This window comes from Ostrea edulis, chromosome 9, assembly GCF_947568905.1.
Source record: "Ostrea edulis chromosome 9, xbOstEdul1.1, whole genome shotgun sequence".
NCBI classification, from domain to species: Eukaryota; Metazoa; Mollusca; class Bivalvia; order Ostreida; family Ostreidae; genus Ostrea; species Ostrea edulis.
This window is the reverse complement of record NC_079172.1, coordinates 51,852,981-51,872,327: the sequence shown is the minus strand read 5'-3', so window position 1 is coordinate 51,872,327 and position 19,347 is coordinate 51,852,981. Positions and strand designations below refer to the sequence as shown.

Sequence of the window (19,347 nt, the reverse complement as noted above, 5' to 3'; positions counted from 1 at the left end):
CTTTCATCAACATTTCTCATAAAACCTTTTCAATGTTAGTAAAAGAACAGTTGAAATTTTGGAAAATTCATTCACAGATGACAGTTTTTCATATTCCATAATTATCTTTAAAGTGAATTTTTAAATAGAACTCTTTCTCCGAGGGCTAAATTAAATCGATTCCTTACTTTGTAGGCCATCTTGCCTTCTGGAACAACGGTCAACATTAAGCGCAGCGTGATCAGGGGACAGAACTTCCTCAATGTCTGGCTAAAAGCTTCAGCCACCGATTACAGCAGAACCGAGGGTAGGGCAGAGATTTAAATTTCATTCAATTTAAACTTTGAAATGTGCAGAAATTCACAAGATGATTCTAAATACCTTTCCTGATTACATTAATTTTGACTCGTGCATATGGTATCAATAATGGTGTTATTTTTAAGAGTTGATTAGTATTTTAATTGTCGACTTCAGGACTTTGTGGTACATTTAATGACAACATGGATGATGATCTTACCATGCCAAATGGAACGGTTTCCATGGAAACTACAAAACAGGCAAATGAATTCTCTCTCAGTTGGAGGCAAGTTTTACTTGAGTTATAACTTACATTATTTGTTGATATTGATATCTAAAGTTTATCAGTTTTAAATTTCATTTGTTTGGTTTGAAAATATTTCATTGAACTTTCTATGAACATTTTGGATTGGGAACAAGTTCTATAACTCAGGATGTCCTCACCCTCACAACACCATGTACTGGAGACTGATTTTCAGCAGAGTTTCTGTTGCTGAACTACAAGTCAGCAGCTGGGCAGACATAAACAATTTATCTGGATGATATTGAGCATTGACCATGCAGATCTTGTGATGTCATTTTTAAATATGTAAAATGTAATAGGAAAATCTTCTCCAGAACCACTGGGCCAATTTCAATCAAACTTGATACAAATCATCCTTAGGTAAAGACGATTCAAGTTTGTTCAAATAAGGACCATGCCCCATTCAAGGGGGAGATAATCACAAAATTGCAAAACATAGGGTGGGATCATTTAAAAATCTTCTCCTCAAAAACTACTGGGCCAGAAAAGTTGAAATTTACTTGAAAGCTTCCTGACAAAGTGGAGATTCAAGTTTTTAAAAATCATGACCCCTTGGGTTAGGTAGGGGCCACAATAGGGGATCAAAGTTTTACATGCGAATGTATAGGGAAGCAAATTTGGCATAAAGCATCCTTAGATGAAATTTGTTAAAATATGAAAGGCCACACCCGTCTACAAGGGCATATGATATCTAATGAATTTGTAGTCAAGTTTAAGAATTAAGTTGGATAATTAATGAATTTTTACATTTGAAAACTTTTTTTCTAAACCAAGCTGGTTGTATAATGATAGTTTTGCTCATGTATGTTCATTGTGAGGAACTGCTGCTCATGTGAACGATGTGGCCCATGGGCCTCTTATTGGTTTTTTTTCTTGGATACACTGTTCACTTTATTTATAAGAGTTTCTGTGTTCAAAATTATAACTCTGCATGTATTTACCTATTTAATTTGAATACAGAGTGGATCCTAAGAAGACTATCTACACAGGGGTTTGTCCCACAGAGGGAGCTGTTCAGGAGGCAGCCACTCAGGAAGCTTACTGCTTCTGCGACCAATCCAATGACTGTGCACCAGGAAATGATGTCACTTCCTGTCCATTTGAATTTGATGGTAAGTGACTTTCTCTCCACAAAAATGTTGTGAGAAAGAGATAACTTGCTTTCTTTTAACACAGAACACCTGAATCACATTATACACTTTTCAGTCAATAAGTATAATCTACTAGAAATAAAAACACAAATTTAAACAAAACTGTAGAATGATTGGCACATCGAAATTCTTGTTTCTCATGTTGCTAAAGTAGCAGAGTTGTTCTCTCAGGTGAATTATCAATTCAACAATTTGTGAACACCACTATTTGAATTGATCATCAAATCCGTATGAGTTCGTTGTATGATCTGTTGTAATGTTTGTAGGTTCAGAGGACATCACTAGTTCTCTGCTGCTGAAATCATTGTTTCCTACCAAGTGTAATAAAGAGCTAGCCATGCTGACTTACCAATACCCAGACTTTGAGTACACACCCAGTGATGTACCAGAGGTTGATATTTTCTCTCATTGGGCAGAGCTTTTTTTTTAAAGAGTTGTTATTTGATAATGGTCTTATATGTATACTGTACATAAGGACTGAAAAATACTAATGTATATGTATTTCACACAGGTGTTTGGCTGGCCAACTAGGAGTGGAATGTCACAGACAATTGTCAGAATCATCTGTGGTGCCTTTGTTCAGGAGTCAGATGCAGCCCAGGCCTGTAAAGACATTCCTGGAGTGGATGATGTGGCAGCCACAGAGAACTGTGTGGAGGATATTCAGGTTAGATAACTCTAATTTCTACATCTTTCAAACAATGGTGTTCTCAGCTCAGAGTACTATGATGTCTCATGAATGGTATCCAATTTTTCAATGTGTTGTTCACCCCAAATCTATGTGGATGTGAAAGAATTTAAAAATCAAAACATATATTCCTCTTGTGAAAGTAAAATTCAGCAACTGTTGATGAAACACCATGTCAGATTATATGGATTTTCTTGTTAGAACATAAAGATTGCATTTGCTGAAGATATTTACCAAAAATGCATTGTTATTAAATACCCAGGTTTTAACTGACTATTTCCAGTAAAATATGTCCACTATACATGAGAACTAAGATCTTTTATGTCATTGAAACCCTATAAATGGAAGTCCCATGTTGCGGCAGGCATTGGTACATAAAAAAATCTCACAGCTACGACTCAGAGCACTAAGCATTGATCTAGATTTGTGGTATTTTACCAATAGCTGGTGACATTTCTGTGTGAGTGAAACATTCTTGAAGGGATGTCAAACAAACAAATATTTCATAAAATGAATTTTTTTATAATTCGAGAGTTAAGATACGTATGAATAAAAATTATGGATATAATGTAGGTTACAATATTATGAATTGTAATTATGAAAGCCGATGTTACCCTTCAAATATATGATGTCGTAGATCACTGATGATAGTCGATGGGGCATGACGGCTGTGGAGAATATTAAGGAGATGTGTGAGGTGCATCTGACATACAACATCAGTCTCTGGACAACAGATGCAGGGGAACCGAAGCCCAGTCCTCCATACGATGTCATTTCAAAGCTGTGTGTAGCAGAGTGTTCCAGTGCTGGGACCTGCACAAACAGTGAGTTCAATCGAGAGAAATCAGCAGTGAACATTGATTGTATATATAAAACTGTGGTCCTTGTTTTGGGCCACGATAAGAGTCCTAATTCGATGTGATCCATTTCTCAATGAATGCAATGTGAGAGTTGTGACTTGTGGGCTTCGTGCATTCTGTGAAATGTTGCTTTTTTCTGTTACCAAGCTTAAGTTTTCCACTTAATGTATCAATAGCTTTTAAGTCCAGATAAATTATCCCTTTCTATACAGGAACGTGTAATTGTAACGATGACAGAGCTGGCTTGGACTGTTTTGTGGAGAAGTCGACTCCTCCGAACTTATTCTATCTGGGTGGCAATGGTCTGTGTGATTTGAGAACCAGTCCATGTAACCTTATAACCATCTACAATAACAACACAGAAAATAGTCCTATGCTGGACTGTCAGCTCCGGAAGTTAGAGGTTTGTCACATCGTCATTATATCTACAATATTAACACAGAAAATAGTCCTATGCTGGACTGTCAGCTCCGGAAGTTAGAGGTTTGTCACATCGTCATTATATCTAAAATGATAACACAGAAAATAGCCATCTGCTGGACTGTCAACTCAGGAAGTTAGAGGTTTGTCTGGGCATCATCATTTTATCTACAATAATAGGTTTGTCACATCATGATTATATCTACAATAATAGGTTTGTCACATCATGATTATATCTACAATGATAGGTTTGTTGCATCATGATTATATTTAGATACTTGTACAATAAGATTTCCTGAAAGGCATAGTCTAAATAAAGTCTCATCTTTTCCAGCTTGAAAATTAAACCAAAGCATGGTGTACCTATCAGTTCAAAGTAGATCAGCATACTTATGTTGTAATGCAGTGTAATCTAGTGGCTCTAAAAGATGAACATTTTCTCATAGTTTTAAAAATCTTGAATTGAGTTTTGTACAGTATAACACAGTTACATTGAAGAAGCTTACAATGAATTCATGCTGACAGTGAAATTATTTTCATTCCCTGGAGTTTTCAAACATATTATGAATTCATTGGATAAGATAAATTACGTTTATAACAAAACAAAATTGTTTGTTTCCATCATCATGCTGCTCATATCCAGCATTATACTGCACAAATCCAGCATCATACTGCTCATATCCAGCATCATACTGCTCATATCCAGCATCATACTGCACATATCCAGCATCATACTGCACATATCCAGCATCATACTGCTCAAATCCAGCATCATACTGCACATATCCAGCATCATACTGCTCATATCCAGCATCACACTGCACATATCCAGCATCATACTGCACAAGTCCAGCATCATACTGCACATATCCAGCATCATACTGCTCATATCCAGCATCACACTGCACATATCCAGCATTACACTGCACATATCCAGCATCACACTGCACATATCCAGCATCATACTGCTCATATCCAGCATCACACTGCACATATCCAGCATCATACTGCTGAAATCCAGCATCATACTGCACATATCCAGCATCAACTATTGTTATGCTTAGAACAGTTATTTCATCATAATGTGAACTTTTTTTTTTACAGCAAAATGACACTGGTTTTGATGTGGACCAAACAAGTACACAGTTAGTCCCAGCCACATACGTAACATTCAACGAGGTGGAATGTGTCCCGCCCACTGTCGGAAGTTATGAGGTGAAGATCAGTAACAACGGAGCCAATCAAGCGAGTGGCAGCAGTGGCCCCGCCTACTTCCTGGTTTATGACTCTCTGTGCTTTGATTGTAATATCAACACTCTCACTTGTGTACAGAAGGTAAATGTAGTAACTTGGAATTATGGGATAAGAATTTTATCACATCATCTTTACATTAATCACCCTAGAATGGGCATTTCAGTTGGTTTGGGTGCCATTATTAACATCTTTGCATATCTTGCAAGTGTCCAGGACCCATGCAGTTGCACAAAGGATAGTTAACTTTAACTAACAATTAACTTGTCATTAACTCTTACATTTATATAGCATTAACTAGAAGTTAACTGTCAGTTAAAGTTAACTAACTTTTGTGCATCGTGGTGTGAAAGGAATGAGATATACATTAGTCAAAAACGTATGGAAACTCACAAGATATGTGTAACACGACCAGACAGACTAAATAAATCCAATTCATTTTTTATGTCCAAAACCTTTTGTTTTGGAGCAGTCTTTTTTATAGAATGTTCATTGTTGTGAACCTATTCTTTATGAACAGATGTATATAGGATGACTTAATTGTAAATAGAATTCATTGTGAACTTGTTTCCCCATAGGGGATTTGTGAATAAAGAAGTCAAGAATTTTTTTTTTTTTTTTATACAGTTTTATGATTGTTGTAATGCTCTCTATTACAGACCACAGCCTGTTTGATTGATGGAAATTGCTATGAACCCGGGGAGTTTAATCCACAGAATTCCAGAGAGTTCTGCGATCCAAATGTCAACCACACAACATGGCAACAGGCTGATGGTAAAAAATCTCCATTTACAGTTCTGGAAATAACATGAAGCAGTCGATGAAATTCATATTGTGCAATATTTATTTCACTATTTCGTCTTGTTTTATTTGTCACTGAGACGTAATTTTCATCAACTTTTAATTGATGTACAGTCATGTATACAGGAATACAAACATATTCATAAGAATTTAATTTTTTGTTTCTTGAATACACTTGAAAATAAAGTTGTAGGAATTTTCGTAAATAGAATACAATTTACAGTATCAAACTTTCATGTAACAATGACAAATTCTTTGAAGGGCTCTTCACTTTGTGTTTCTTAGTGCAAACTGCAGAATGGTTTTGAAATATGTGAAGTAAAGGAGTTAGTCTTTCTTCATTTCAGATTCTTGTGAATTGCTTGATTTGGAATGGATGACATACAAATTAAAGAAACTGAGTCCAGATTTCCAAATTGAGTCTGTGGATCTGGATGGAAACTTCAGTCGCTGTGACAGGGCCTGTCTGGATTACTACGATAATCCGGTTTGTCACAGCTACGACTTCGACAACTCCACAAACAACTGCACACTCATGAAATCTGATTACATCTCCATGGCAACAAGACTAGAGGATTCAACCGATAATTTACATAGAGAGTGGCAATGTCACAATGGTAAGGATTACTTGTGCTGCATGATTATTTGTTAAAAAATCGGAGAAAATTAAACATACATGATTCCACATTTCAGGATTAGTAGCACCGTCTACAAATCACATGCACCAGAAAGCTGTGCATACACACGACAGTAAAACAGTGTTACAGTAAAAGTTATTTGAAGAGGTCGAACCAGTCCCTTTATGTAGATTTAGATCTTGTGAATTTGAAAGTTAAAGCTTCAGTTGAATTCACTTATACATACACCAGTAAGTTTATGTACACTTTTCAAAAATTACATGAAATACCACAGGTACAACATAATAGCATTTAAGAATATTTGGCTGTTAAGAAAACCTTGAAGTTGACTGAGTTAAAGAAAAGCTGTTGAATTGCAGATCCATGCGGGAAAAGAGGAATTACCTGGAGCAAAACTCCGGGCTATGCCATCGACGAATACGACGATAAAACAATAAACAATGTCCTGACTGCCACGAGGTGTAAACAGCTGTGCTTGACAGAGAAGTCATTCCTGTGTAGATCTATGGAGTACTTGTCAGTGATGGGAAAGTGTGTGTTGTCCAAATCACGACGGGGGAATGTGGCGCCATCTAACTTCATCAGGTGGCCAGGCTATGTGTATCACGAATGGTCCTGTAAATCAGGTATTTAACAAGTTTCACCAAAAATCTAAATATGACTGCAGTCAGCTTGGGAACAAGCTTAATGATTTTCTTTTAGTCAACTTGCACACTTGATAGAATTATTGTAAGCTCAGAATAACATGTATCATTTTAAAAGGAAAATCCAATTTTTAAGTGCATTATGATCCCCTCAGAAAATGTTATACATATGCTGAAATCATCATGTCTGTCTGTCCATTCAATTCTGCATTCATATGTCTGTAAACATTTGTTTGTCCTGAGATTTCTCCTATTGAATATTTTTAGAAATGTATCATGAAAACGTGTGGTGTTTTCAGGTTAATTCATCCAATTTTGAGAAAGTTATGACTGCAAATGAATTTCATCAATACAATCATGTTCGCAATATAGAGAGATAAGATGCTAATACTTGACACAAAGCTCACTCATGATCCCAATGTCAAGGTCATATAGAATACATAATCAATGTACATGGACCATGAAGAGTGTATAATCGATATGGACCATATATTTGGAACAAAATGAAGATTGAAAGAAATACAATGATTATTCAGTCTTTTGTAGGGGTATCATTGTTGAAATGTAAAAATTACTGAAACACTACCATGCAACTAATCGCCAAAGTATTTTACAGGCAATGATTTCCCTATACTGTCTGCCAACCCAGAGATGATGATCGCTCGTCAGGGAGAAAACACGACCCTGAAATGCAAGTTTGTCTCAGTAAACCAATCTGAGGATCTCCTGTACACAGTGCGATGGATCATTAATGGTCGAGTTGTGGAAGAGGAGATACTACACAACCTGACAGGAAATGTGGAACTGTACCTAAACACCACACATCTTCATAGTCACAAGTTCGGAACTAAGGTATCAGCCAATCAGAAGTCACTAAACACACTTAATATAACTAAAACATCAGCCATATCTTGAGGTAGATTTGTGGATTCTTTAATCCGGATTCAGTTTTCAAAATTGGCATGTTTTCAAAAACCTCGGATACGAAATCAGGATTGACTTGCTGAAACTGGAAACTGGTTTATTCTGATTGCACATCTATGTTTACATACATGCATTCAATGACATTGTGCCATAAAATCATTTACAGTACATATGTGCAATAAAGCATCAAAGTCAAACTTGTAGTCAGTCTTTCACCAAATTCTTAACTTTGCTTGTAACTTTACCAGTACATTTAAGGCTTTGTATTTTGTTTTAACAATGTTTATAATTGTTTTCTGTGACAGTATATTATCTTCAGTACCAAATCAAGATTAGAATTATTTTCTTTGAATTTTACTGAAGCTTGGAAAAGTCTTGAGTTTTGTGTAGTAAATAGATTTGTAAAACTTAGTTCACTAAGATTGATTTGTTACTGTTTTCAGTTTGCCTGTGGTGTGTCTGTCTGTTTGTCCAGCAACTGTAACACTACATTAGGAGCCTTCAGGAGAAGTAAACAGTTTGAGATTAAACTAGAGGTACATAAAACACCTTCTCTTTAGGTTCATGTGCAGAATAATTTCTTTTAACTTGTTTATTTACAATTATACAAATGTTGGCAAATTAAATTTTTTAATGAAATATTGATTATATGTAATGAGAGAAAAACTTGTAACACTTGTCACAGATAATAAGAAAATGCATTTCAGGTCGTGACGACAAATTTCAACAAATTCAAATGATTTTTGTTTGTTTGTTATTCAATTGGGATTTAATCATTTTGTAGGGGACCCCAGAAACATCCTTGACCTTAACTGAGGGCAAACCTGGTAAGACAGTGTCAGCTCAGGTAACAGTCCCTCCCTCCTTCCTGTGCCCCCCAGACACCCCCCGGGGCGAGTGTTCTATTCTTGTCTCTGGTCGAGCGGGCTCGGACCAGAAGATGTTGTCTTGTAGAGACGGATCTGCTATGCAACAAATTGTTGTCAAATCAATGACCAGGTTAGTTCAACATTTAACTTTCTGCATTATATACGATGCATACTCTATACAGTAAAAAAACTCATCTAATCAGATATAAATTTTTTGTCGGAATACACAGTGTGTCAGAACAAACAATGTAAAAAACAGTGAAATTGAGAATGAAAATAAGGGTATGAATTCCAGTGAAAAGTATTGCACAGATGTCAAATTCACTGTATTTGGTTGGTGAATTAAAATTGCAAGGCCAAGCAGTATGTCAGATAAAGGAAAATGTCAAAAGTCAATTTTTGCTGCAATAGGAGTATGTTGAGAACACATTGTCTCACAAACACATCTAGTTATCATTCATTAACTCTGGTCCATACGTAAATCTTCACCAATTCATTAGTCATTTTAAGTGATGAAAAAATACCCATGTCTTCCAGATCATTGAATGATTCCTGTGGGTTTGAGATTACTAACACTAACTGGAGGAGGAAGTTTGAGCTGATGGTCAAGGCCAAGGCTGACAATCTGTATGATGGGGACGTCACGCTGAACCTCAAGTTAATGGGAAGAGTAGTCACCAAAGGAAAAGCTGTAGGAAGTTTAGAACTCTACACCATTCAGGTCAGCAGCAAGGAGGAGGTTGTATATAATGGCAGTTTGAATTTTTGGGAGTTTTCAATTACATGATAAGAAATGCATAGATATAGAGTCAAACCTCGTCATCTTGAACTTGATGGGACCAAGAAAAAACTTTGAGATATCTGAGGATTCGAAATATCAAGGGTGAAATACTGAAAGAATAAGTGGTTGTGACTTCCGAATCACGTCCGACATATTCATGGTATTCGAGATATCAGTGTTCGAGTCACTGAAGTTCAATTGTAGAAGTTTTGTGTGTGATTTCTTAGAGAGACTTGCTGTATGATACTTATAGTACCATTAATGCCTGGTATTTTATTGTATTTTTACAAACTGAAACCTACCGTTTATGTTTAGGTGACAGTCAAAGACATGGATCATCCGGCCCTGTGTCGGTCTGTCAGTGGACCCCACGTCACTTCTTTTGATGAAAGGTACAGTATGTCATTCAGAGAATCGTAAGATTTATACGTCATTCTGGCAGTTTTTTTTTATGTTGTATTCTTTTTTGTTACAGAATGAAAGTAATTTTAACTCATTTTAACTGATATAGAGTAAGTTTGGGCAGGTTGCACATCATGAACTGCAAAGTGGTCTATAAAAGAGCATAGAATGTTCCAATTTCCTTTATGTATAAAATGAGTAATGATTACTTTCTTTATTATTAAATTTAGAAAAACGGATTTGATGTAATTTGATAAACAATTATAAAGAAAATATTACTTTTTAAAATTATGATGCAACGCAATATTGCCGTAGCAACAAAACAGATGCCACAAATTATGATGTCAATCCCATGATATCAAATGATGCGACCTACCCGCAACTTTGTTCTTCAAGTCAAATGAACCATTCAAATTGCATTTTACATATTCTTTAAAAATGATCCCTGTATTTTACAGATACTATAACAACTTTAATGAAGGGGAATTTGTCATGTACAAACACGCTACTTTGCCATATGAGGTTGGTAAATCTGTTTCTGAATTAATTTAAAAGTAAACAGTATAAATGCCGTTATCTTCCAGGAAAGTTTATTTTCTCAAACATACATGTAAATGTGAAGAGTTTAATATTTCATCCTGAAAAATCTTAATTTTCAGGTACACACATTTAATCGTCGATGCAATAATCGCGCCATTTGCACCTGTGCAGTGGCTATCAAATCAGGAGATGATGTCATTGTGGTCGATAAATGTGGTAAAGGAATGACACAGAGAGATCAGCAGCCAATCAGAGTGTATCTCTTCAAGAATGGAGATCTTACTCCGGGTACCAAAGTCTACAGACTGGATGAAGGAAGAAATTTCAAGGTGATCATTTAATCTTATAGTAAAAATTAGGACGAGATTTCATTGTAATAAACAGTAAGTAATAGCTTTAAATAAGGAATCACGATAACAATGAACATTGTCTCACTCACAGGTCATGCTTCCTGAGGGAACCGCTATAAGCGTCAAAGTTTCCCCAGCTGGCCTCAATGTCTGGCTCCTGGGATCCAGTGTGGACTTCAACAATACTCAAGGTAAGACTATCAGTCAACAGTACTCAAGGTTAGACAATCAGTTAACTGTACTCAAGGTTAGACAATCAGTCAACCGTACTCAAGGTTCGACAATCACTCAACAGTACTCAAGGTAAGGCTATCAGTCAACGATACTCAAGGTAAGACAATTTGTGACTGCTACACTGTGTAGAATATGTTATACATAGTGAAAAAGACACCTGGAGCAGTAAGTCTGGAGGATCAATTTCATATGATAAAGTTGTATCCCTTTGCTGGGGCCACCTGGCATTAGTCACCGTTTTTATGTCCCCGCCATCGTTTTCAGTATTGTCCTGTGCTGTAAGAATGGAAAGATAATGTATGGAAAACTTTTGGTGTTAAACATTGACAGGTTAAATTACAAACAGTACTGTGGTAAAACTGCAGATCACACCAACATATGATGTATAATGTGAAAGTCATACTTATCGTCACTCTTCACAAATAAAGTTGTACAGCGTAGTGAGATGTAGTGATCTGAGATGTTTGATTGATTTGTGTTGGTCATACAGGTCTGTGTGGAAATTACGATGGGAGGAAGCAAAATGATTGGAGGCTCCCTGACGGCTCTCTGTTCGACGTTCCAGGATTGCGACCTGACCCATTTTCTTTGTCTTGGAGGTGTGTAGGGATTTATTTAGTGTAGACCCTCGCCATTATAGCAATTATTATCATGCTTTGTATTGAGAGGAATTGTAGTCTTTTAGATCTTGATATTGATGTGAAATGAAAAGTAGTATTTTAGATGTTGACATGAATGAAAATAGATTAAAAATATATGAAAATTTTGTTTTCCCGTAGAATGAAAATTTACAAAAGAAGAACCTTTTCTTTTTTATAGATGCATATTAAAAGATCAAAATATGTCTTCCATTTGCATGCTTCCATCAATTTTGATAAAAGATCAGATGTCTCCTCTTATGATTTGAAAGGTTTTGAGCATCAAATGACTGAATGTTTTTATGATATGTTTTGTAGAGTGAGGAGCAATGAGAGTTTGCTATCTGGATCATGTGACCAAATGACTGCCCTTGACCCAGATTTCTGTGATTGCCCAGCAGGGGGTGCTTCGTCGTGTTTATCTGAATCCAGCTACCAGTTATGTCCCCTGAACAGGAACCAACAGAGAAGTATGTCATGAAAACGAAACGATTCATTTATCTTATTGATTGTGGATAAGCTGATTGACTTGTATTCACCATGAAAACTTATGTAACCAGTGTAATCATACAACTTGTGTTGTAGTTTCTCTAATTTTTAAATAATTTCTTCTTCTTCATTTAGACCCGTTGTCTGATCTCTTTCAAATTGTGCTTGATTTTCAGCTTTTTAGCTCAACTTTTCAAATGAACTTTGTCCATCTGTCTGAAGTTTGTCTATTCACTTTTTCACAATTAATTTCTTTCTTAATTAGATGATCTAACGCAGTTATTTGAGAGAAGATACATGCGGTCTGTTGGCTGTAGTGATGAACAACGTGAAATGATGTATGAGTATGAACCAGAATATAAAGCCAATGTAAGTTCATTGTATGTATTGTCTGGGTCTCTGTCCTGTACACTGGTCAGTAGAGAGTTGTATGTATTGTCTGGGTCTCTGTCCTGTACACTGGTCAGTAGAGAGTTGTATGTGTTGTCTGGGTTTGGATTTCTCCAAAAAAAAAAAATCTCGAATTTAAGTTTGAGTTTTCCTTTATTTGAGCAGTCAAATTTTGAGAAAAAAATCTCAGACAGTAAGTCCAAGTTTCGACCTAAGTTTTTTTTTTTTTTTTTTTTTTTAGAAATCCAGTCTTTGCCCTGTTAGTTAAGATGAAGAGTTTTAAATATGTGTTTTCTTGGTCTTCTTGTTTGCTGGTCAATCAAAAGTTGCTTAATGCAGGAGGCACAAGTACTCTGTGAAGAAATCTCTAATTGCATACTTCCATTCTTGATCATAAAAATAAACTGTAAATTCCTAAATATCACTTTTGGTTTATTTTTAGGATGTAGATTGGCCCACCATGTCTAACATCACGTATGAGATGGCCAGAAACCATTGCCTGAGTATTCTACAGGACAACAAGAGGGCAGCCATTTGTTCCAATGTCACAGATGTCACAGAATTTCTTGACCTTTGTGTGTCAGAGATCAAGGTCAGCTGCAAACTGAAACAGCACTGGCTGAATTCTATGCTATTTTACAGTAATGGGTAACTCATAATTTACCCAGTTTTAATCTGGCCCATTTTGGGGACAAGGGCAAAATTAAAATGGGGAGGGGGGGGGGGTAAAATGTAAAAAATTTTCTTGTATATATACAATAAATAAAACGAAACAAAATGACATTCGTATGGTATGAAAGCATCTAGAGCAACGTTTCTACCTTGGAGAAAGACTTACAAATGTAGTACAGATTTGTTTGAGATTTGCTATACATGTATCTGGTAGATATTTAATCTTCTCAGGTTAAAGATTTTTAAAATACTTTCTGATAAATATTTTGTACATATTAAAATGGTGTATATTTGAGTCTGAAATTCTGTTTCAATAGATTGAGGATTCCTTTGGCATGGCTTCTGCTGTACTAGAACATCTATCTGAGGTGTGTGAAGTGATGTTGGCTCGAAATGTGAGTCTCTGGACCAGTGACGGTGGGATCCTTGCTCCGGACGCCACCATTCTCGGAGAACTCTGTCTGAATGAATGCCAGCAGAGAGGACAGTGTGTAAACGGTCAGTCAACTGAATTTTATCGTCTCAGATTTGAGACTATATATCTGTAACATGTAAGCATGATACTGCAGTATAGTCTTCCAAGTCCCAACACCCACAAATTCTTCCTGTTCTGAGATCAGTCTGGTGCTGCCTGTCAATCAAGGAAAACACAATAGCGTTCTGTATGATTGACTTGATCAGTCAAGTGTGACCTCAGAGATACACTCCCTGCCTATATAAGTATCGTTAGCCTTGTAGATTTTTCTCCTGAAATGTATAAAACATAATGCAGACATGTGCTGGTTTAAGTTTGATAGTTTAAAAGACAAATGAATGTGATTTTTCTGAAATTTCAAATACATGTACATTTACATGTATGCATATTATTCGAGTCTGTAGGAAGCAATTTCTAGGGACAGATTGGAGTGTGGGAGGGTTTCCCACCAGTCTTCTTACTTTCTATGATCATAGTGTAAAACTACTGAATCATATGTCCTTCTGGGTACTCCAGGTATATAACACCTGTTCTGACTGGGTACTCCAGGTATATAACACCTGATCTGACTGGGTACTTCAGGTATATAACACCTGTTCTGACTGGGTACTCCAGGTATATAATACCTGTTCTGACTGGGTACTCCAGGTATATAACACCTGTTCTGACTGGGTACTCCAGGTATATAACACCTGATCTGACTGGGTACTCCAGGTATATAATACCTGATCTGACTGGGTACTGCAGGTATATAACACCTGATCTGACTGGGTACTGCAGGTATATAACACCTGATCTGACTGCATATGTACTTTTCAGGTAACTTTATGGTTTCTATATGGGTATTTAAGAAGACTCATTGATTTAGAGAAATGATGGTGGAGTGACTTTAGAAATGTTATTAAATGTTAAAAATGTAATAAATTACTTTAATATTAGATGTTGTGTATAGTTTTATGAATATGTCTATTGATGATCCTTTTTCGTGAATGAAATAGGGAGCTGTGTTTGTAAGCCAGACTTTGGCGGTGCCGACTGCTCTGTCAACATGACAGTGACACCTGCTGTGTGGTTCCTGGAGAATAATGGACTCTGTGACCTACAAGAGAGGCGTTGCATGGAGGTGGTGGTCTTTGGGGGAATGTTTGTCATGTCAGACAAACTCACGTGTAGACTCACTCCCGTCAAGGTTACGGAAATTTTCATCTTAGTCTTACAGATGTTTTTAAGGTTTCGATGTAGAAAAAGTTTAGTGTCCTTTAACCAAATTTCTTGTGATGTATTATAGCTTAATTTTGATATTCTATGAAAAATATGAGTCCAAATTTTAAATTTGTTTCTCTTTATGCAGATAATGTGCAAAAGGATATTTACATGGCCAATGAAAGCATTTTCTCAGTAGTCATATAGAGTACATTTTTATTTTCTTTCAAACACGAAAAACCTAACTTGAATCATGCTGCTACATCAGAACTAGACACATGTAATAATATGTTACTTGCATATAGATATTGGATGGAGGTTACAATGCAACTGAGGAGGAAATTTATGTCCCTGCCACCCTGGTAACTTACAATGAAGTCCTCTGTGCTCTCCCATCTGAGGGAAGTCACATGGTCTCGGTATCCAATGACAACGGCACATGGAGCACACCTACTCTCCTGACGGTGTACAACAGCAGGTGTCATGAGTGTGCGAGATCAGGAGTTTGTCGGTTCAAGGTCAGCTAGAATTCAATGTGGTCTGGAAAGAAGGGCATATTCAAATTTTTTTACATTAATTTTTTTTTTGCACTCTGAATGATTATATGATCATGCATAAAAATTGCTTTTGCAGGAACAAAAGTGCTTCATTGAAAATGTATGCTACAATATTGGCGAGTTTAATCCAAGAAACTCCTCTCTAATTTGTAATCCCTATGAGAATTACGGCTCATGGAGTGTTAAAAGAGGTACGGTTTTACCAGAAAAATTACATTGAGAAGTTCATTGCAAACTTACTATGCTTGAATAAACCTGTCTACAGCTAGTCTTATATTTTTTAGATAAGAAAAAAAAAAGATTAAATCCTGAATGGGAATGCTATATTACCTACTGTTTTGGAATTTTGCACTATGTACATGTAATTCCTCACTTTTTACAGACCATCCTCTTGTCCGGGACCAACCAGAACTGTCCACATCCTACAACCAGACCAACGGCCAGTTCTTGTTCCGTTGTGAGGGAGTAGTCAGTGCAGAGAATGCTACACAGTCATTTGTTGTATGGAGTGTTGATGGAAAAGAAGTGAAAATGTCAGCAGTCAATGAAACAGATGACCGGAAGTTTACATCAGATATGTCATACCAAGATCTTACTAATTTCACATACGGATCAAAGGTAGGCTTTCACATATGTACAGCTACTTGTAAATAACAGTAACTCTGTTAGTGCAGGGGATTTTTTTTTTAGAGAAATTACTGTAAATTCTTTATATCATGTTTACCAATTTGGTAAAATTGCCGTTCTTTGTCATTTTGCAAGGACATGAAATTGTGAATGTAATACTCTGGAGGACTTTTATATGAATGAGTGACGAGAGAGTTCTCAGAAGTTAAACTTGAATAGTTTACTGAAATGTTTACATATATGAAACGATTTCTTTCGCTTGCTGAATTTTATGCCAGAAACCTACATGATACATTTGTGGAATATATGTGGATTTTTGTGGAATATATGTGGATTTACAGGTGGAGTGTGGAGTGAAAGCCTGCTTCATTGATGACTGTGAGAACACCACTAGCCCTGTCCTCAACAGCAAACCCATCACAGCAGCCATTACAGTAAGGACATTGTAATATAATTGTTTATAGCCATTACAGTAAGGACATGTTGTAATATAATTGTTTACAGCCATTACAGTAAGGACATATTGTAATATAATTGTTTACAGTTATTACAGTAAGGACATATTGTAATATAATTGTTTACAGCCATTACAGTAAGGACATTGTAATATAATTGTTTACAGCCATTACAGTAAGGACATGTTGTAATATAATTGTTTACAGTTATTACAGTAAGGACATTATAATATAATTGTTTACAGCCATTACAGTAAGGACATTGTAATATAATTGTTTACAGCCATTACAGTAAGGATATATTGTAATATAATTGTTTGCAGTAAAACATATTGTAATATAATTGTTTACAGTTATTACAATGAAGACATATTTTAATATGACTGTTTACAGTTATTACAGTGTCAAATCAAGCAAAAATAGAGTAGAAAATGTTGTATAGTGCTGGAACCAGTAAACTTTTTCATTATAACCCTGCCTTTGTTGTGAACGCATATTGATAAATGATTTCATCTTTAAAAATCGTGCTCCTTTCGTTTTCTGACATGAATTATAGATATACTGGTTCCACGGAAGTGAAAATACAAGGCTTCAGAAACAGTGGTTCTAGATTGGTTACTGTGCCATTCAGATCCAATGACTCATGTGATTGTGAAATAATGAGAAAACTGATTAATGGCAGTCAATAGCTTCATTTGAATGCATCTTTATTACAAATGATGTATGTTTACAGGTTAACAGACGGGACATCCAGCTTGTTGAGGGAGGTGACTCCTCCGAGATTGAGATCCAGTTAGAGTTCCCTCCCTTCATCTTCTGTCAATCAGGGGACTGTGACATCGTCGTAAGACCAGAGATAGAGGCTGAGAAGGAACTGAAATGTGAGGGTCAGACGGTGACTCAGATCCTGGTAGAGCAGACCAGTGAGGGGGAGGGCCTGAGGATATCGAGGGAGAACTGGAGGAACAGGCTCGTGATTCCTGTAATGGCCAACATGGACATGCTAAAGGATGGGGACCAGGAGAGGGAGATAACTCTGGTGTCATTTGTCAGGGGCAGGAATGAGACAAATAGAAACAGTGTCACAACAAAGAAGAAGGTATCGGCAAATTTCATTTAGCAAAAAATTGAGACCAAACTGTGATTAGGCATGTGCTTTTTTGATAACTGGAATCTGTTTTCCATCTATATTATGTTTATAAACGGTTTGAAATGAATTCCTGGTTTCTCTTGTGGAATTAGATATTTGTAGGTTATGGTAACAATGTAACACATTTGACTTTGTGTAGGTGAAAGTGATGGACAGACATGAATCTCACTTGTGCAGCTCTATCAATGACCCCCACATGAGAACACTAGATGGAAGGTAAGAGTTAGTTCTTCGTTTCTGTTCTAAAAGTAAGGAAGAGTTGCCTTGAAAATTGATACAAGATGATGTAATGTACAAATTTTACTTTACAGAAAATATAACAACTTCTATGAAGGTGAATTTGTGCTGTACAGACACACTACAAGACCATACGAGGTAACGCTAGGAAGGAGATAAGGATTAAATCATCTTACTGTATAGTGATCTCAGTCAGCAGAGCTCTACATAATCCCTGCCAAGTTGTGCATTCAGTATTCGACCAATCAGAGGAAGTCATTAAAAACTTTAGGGCTGAGAACAACTCTGAATTCCTCCTCGTTATTTTCACAATTCTGGACGAAATCTGTTTCAACTACATCTTAAATAAATGATTTCTATATTGTTACTGTTACTATGTTATTTTCACTGAAGTCTTAATTTCACCTTTTGTGCTACCAGTGAAAATGAAATCATGTTAGGGGGGATGATAGAAGTTGTACACAATAGTCAACAATATGCTGAAATTCACTGATCCTCTAAGCCATATGTGTTGAGCATCTCTAGATATGTGCACCAACTATGAAATTTGTTTATTTATGGTCGAAGATGAAGTTTTGTTTATTTATGGTCAAAGATGAAGTTTTGTTTATTTATGGTCAAAGATGAAAATATATTATAATGAAAATACAAAAAAATGTAACTATAATCACAAAACATTCCTTTAAACGTAATTTATTCCTACTACCACCAGTTAACTTTTGGTTCATAACACTAGCTTAGGGTATTATTTTTCTTGATATATTTTCTGAATTTTCATGTTTTAGATATCCAAATTATAACGTACAACACCTTCAATCCATGCTTTTATCTTTTTGTTCTTATTTTAGGTGCGGACTTTCTACAAAAACTGTAATGGAAAGGCCTCCTGTAACTGTGCTGTCGCTGTCAAGGTGGATGATGATGTCATTGTGATTGACAGGTGTAGCCAGGTTAAAGGTCGCAAAGTGGCAGCCAAGCCCATTCAGACCAGGGCTTATATAAATGGGCAGATAACTCCAGGATTTAGAGTATACCAGACTGGCGAGGAATACAGGGTGAGTGTTGAAGGGAGGAAGTGTATTTAACGGGAGCAGCTTCTCAAGTTTTACATCCTTCACAATTAAATTTTTTAACTTTTGATTAGAATTACATTGTGTTCTAAAGTTTATTTTCAATGACCAAATCTTAATCTTCCTGCATTCTTTGGAAAATGGAAAAACAGTCTTAAATTGAAGAAATGTTGTAAAAGTTGTTCATTATGTTCCTGACCAGATAAGATATGGCATATTTTCTTTATCTCATTCATTGAAAAGATTTTTTG

The 19,347-nt window shown here is 36.1% G+C and overlaps 1 protein-coding gene across 1 annotated transcript in view; it reads left to right on the top strand.

The window, feature by feature from the left end:
- The window catches only part of LOC125658020 (uncharacterized), a 150,429-nt gene that overhangs the window by 42,125 nt on the left and 88,957 nt on the right, over positions 1–19,347 (top strand). The window contains exons 28-60 of the mRNA XM_056149514.1: positions 175–286; positions 454–562; positions 1,541–1,692; positions 1,998–2,122; positions 2,243–2,398; positions 3,057–3,243; positions 3,492–3,682; positions 4,804–5,034; positions 5,610–5,724; positions 6,099–6,368; positions 6,749–7,015; positions 7,650–7,885; positions 8,401–8,493; positions 8,742–8,956; positions 9,364–9,547; positions 9,923–9,999; positions 10,468–10,531; positions 10,669–10,878; positions 10,991–11,090; positions 11,624–11,732; positions 12,090–12,241; positions 12,526–12,629; positions 13,093–13,242; positions 13,640–13,820; positions 14,796–14,986; positions 15,306–15,518; positions 15,634–15,748; positions 15,940–16,175; positions 16,526–16,618; positions 17,373–17,738; positions 17,929–18,005; positions 18,101–18,164; positions 18,875–19,081. Of these exons, the coding sequence (XP_056005489.1) occupies positions 175–286; positions 454–562; positions 1,541–1,692; positions 1,998–2,122; positions 2,243–2,398; positions 3,057–3,243; positions 3,492–3,682; positions 4,804–5,034; positions 5,610–5,724; positions 6,099–6,368; positions 6,749–7,015; positions 7,650–7,885; positions 8,401–8,493; positions 8,742–8,956; positions 9,364–9,547; positions 9,923–9,999; positions 10,468–10,531; positions 10,669–10,878; positions 10,991–11,090; positions 11,624–11,732; positions 12,090–12,241; positions 12,526–12,629; positions 13,093–13,242; positions 13,640–13,820; positions 14,796–14,986; positions 15,306–15,518; positions 15,634–15,748; positions 15,940–16,175; positions 16,526–16,618; positions 17,373–17,738; positions 17,929–18,005; positions 18,101–18,164; positions 18,875–19,081 (5,352 nt within the window). The remainder of the gene's footprint in view (positions 1–174; positions 287–453; positions 563–1,540; positions 1,693–1,997; positions 2,123–2,242; positions 2,399–3,056; positions 3,244–3,491; positions 3,683–4,803; positions 5,035–5,609; positions 5,725–6,098; positions 6,369–6,748; positions 7,016–7,649; positions 7,886–8,400; positions 8,494–8,741; positions 8,957–9,363; positions 9,548–9,922; positions 10,000–10,467; positions 10,532–10,668; positions 10,879–10,990; positions 11,091–11,623; positions 11,733–12,089; positions 12,242–12,525; positions 12,630–13,092; positions 13,243–13,639; positions 13,821–14,795; positions 14,987–15,305; positions 15,519–15,633; positions 15,749–15,939; positions 16,176–16,525; positions 16,619–17,372; positions 17,739–17,928; positions 18,006–18,100; positions 18,165–18,874; positions 19,082–19,347) is intronic.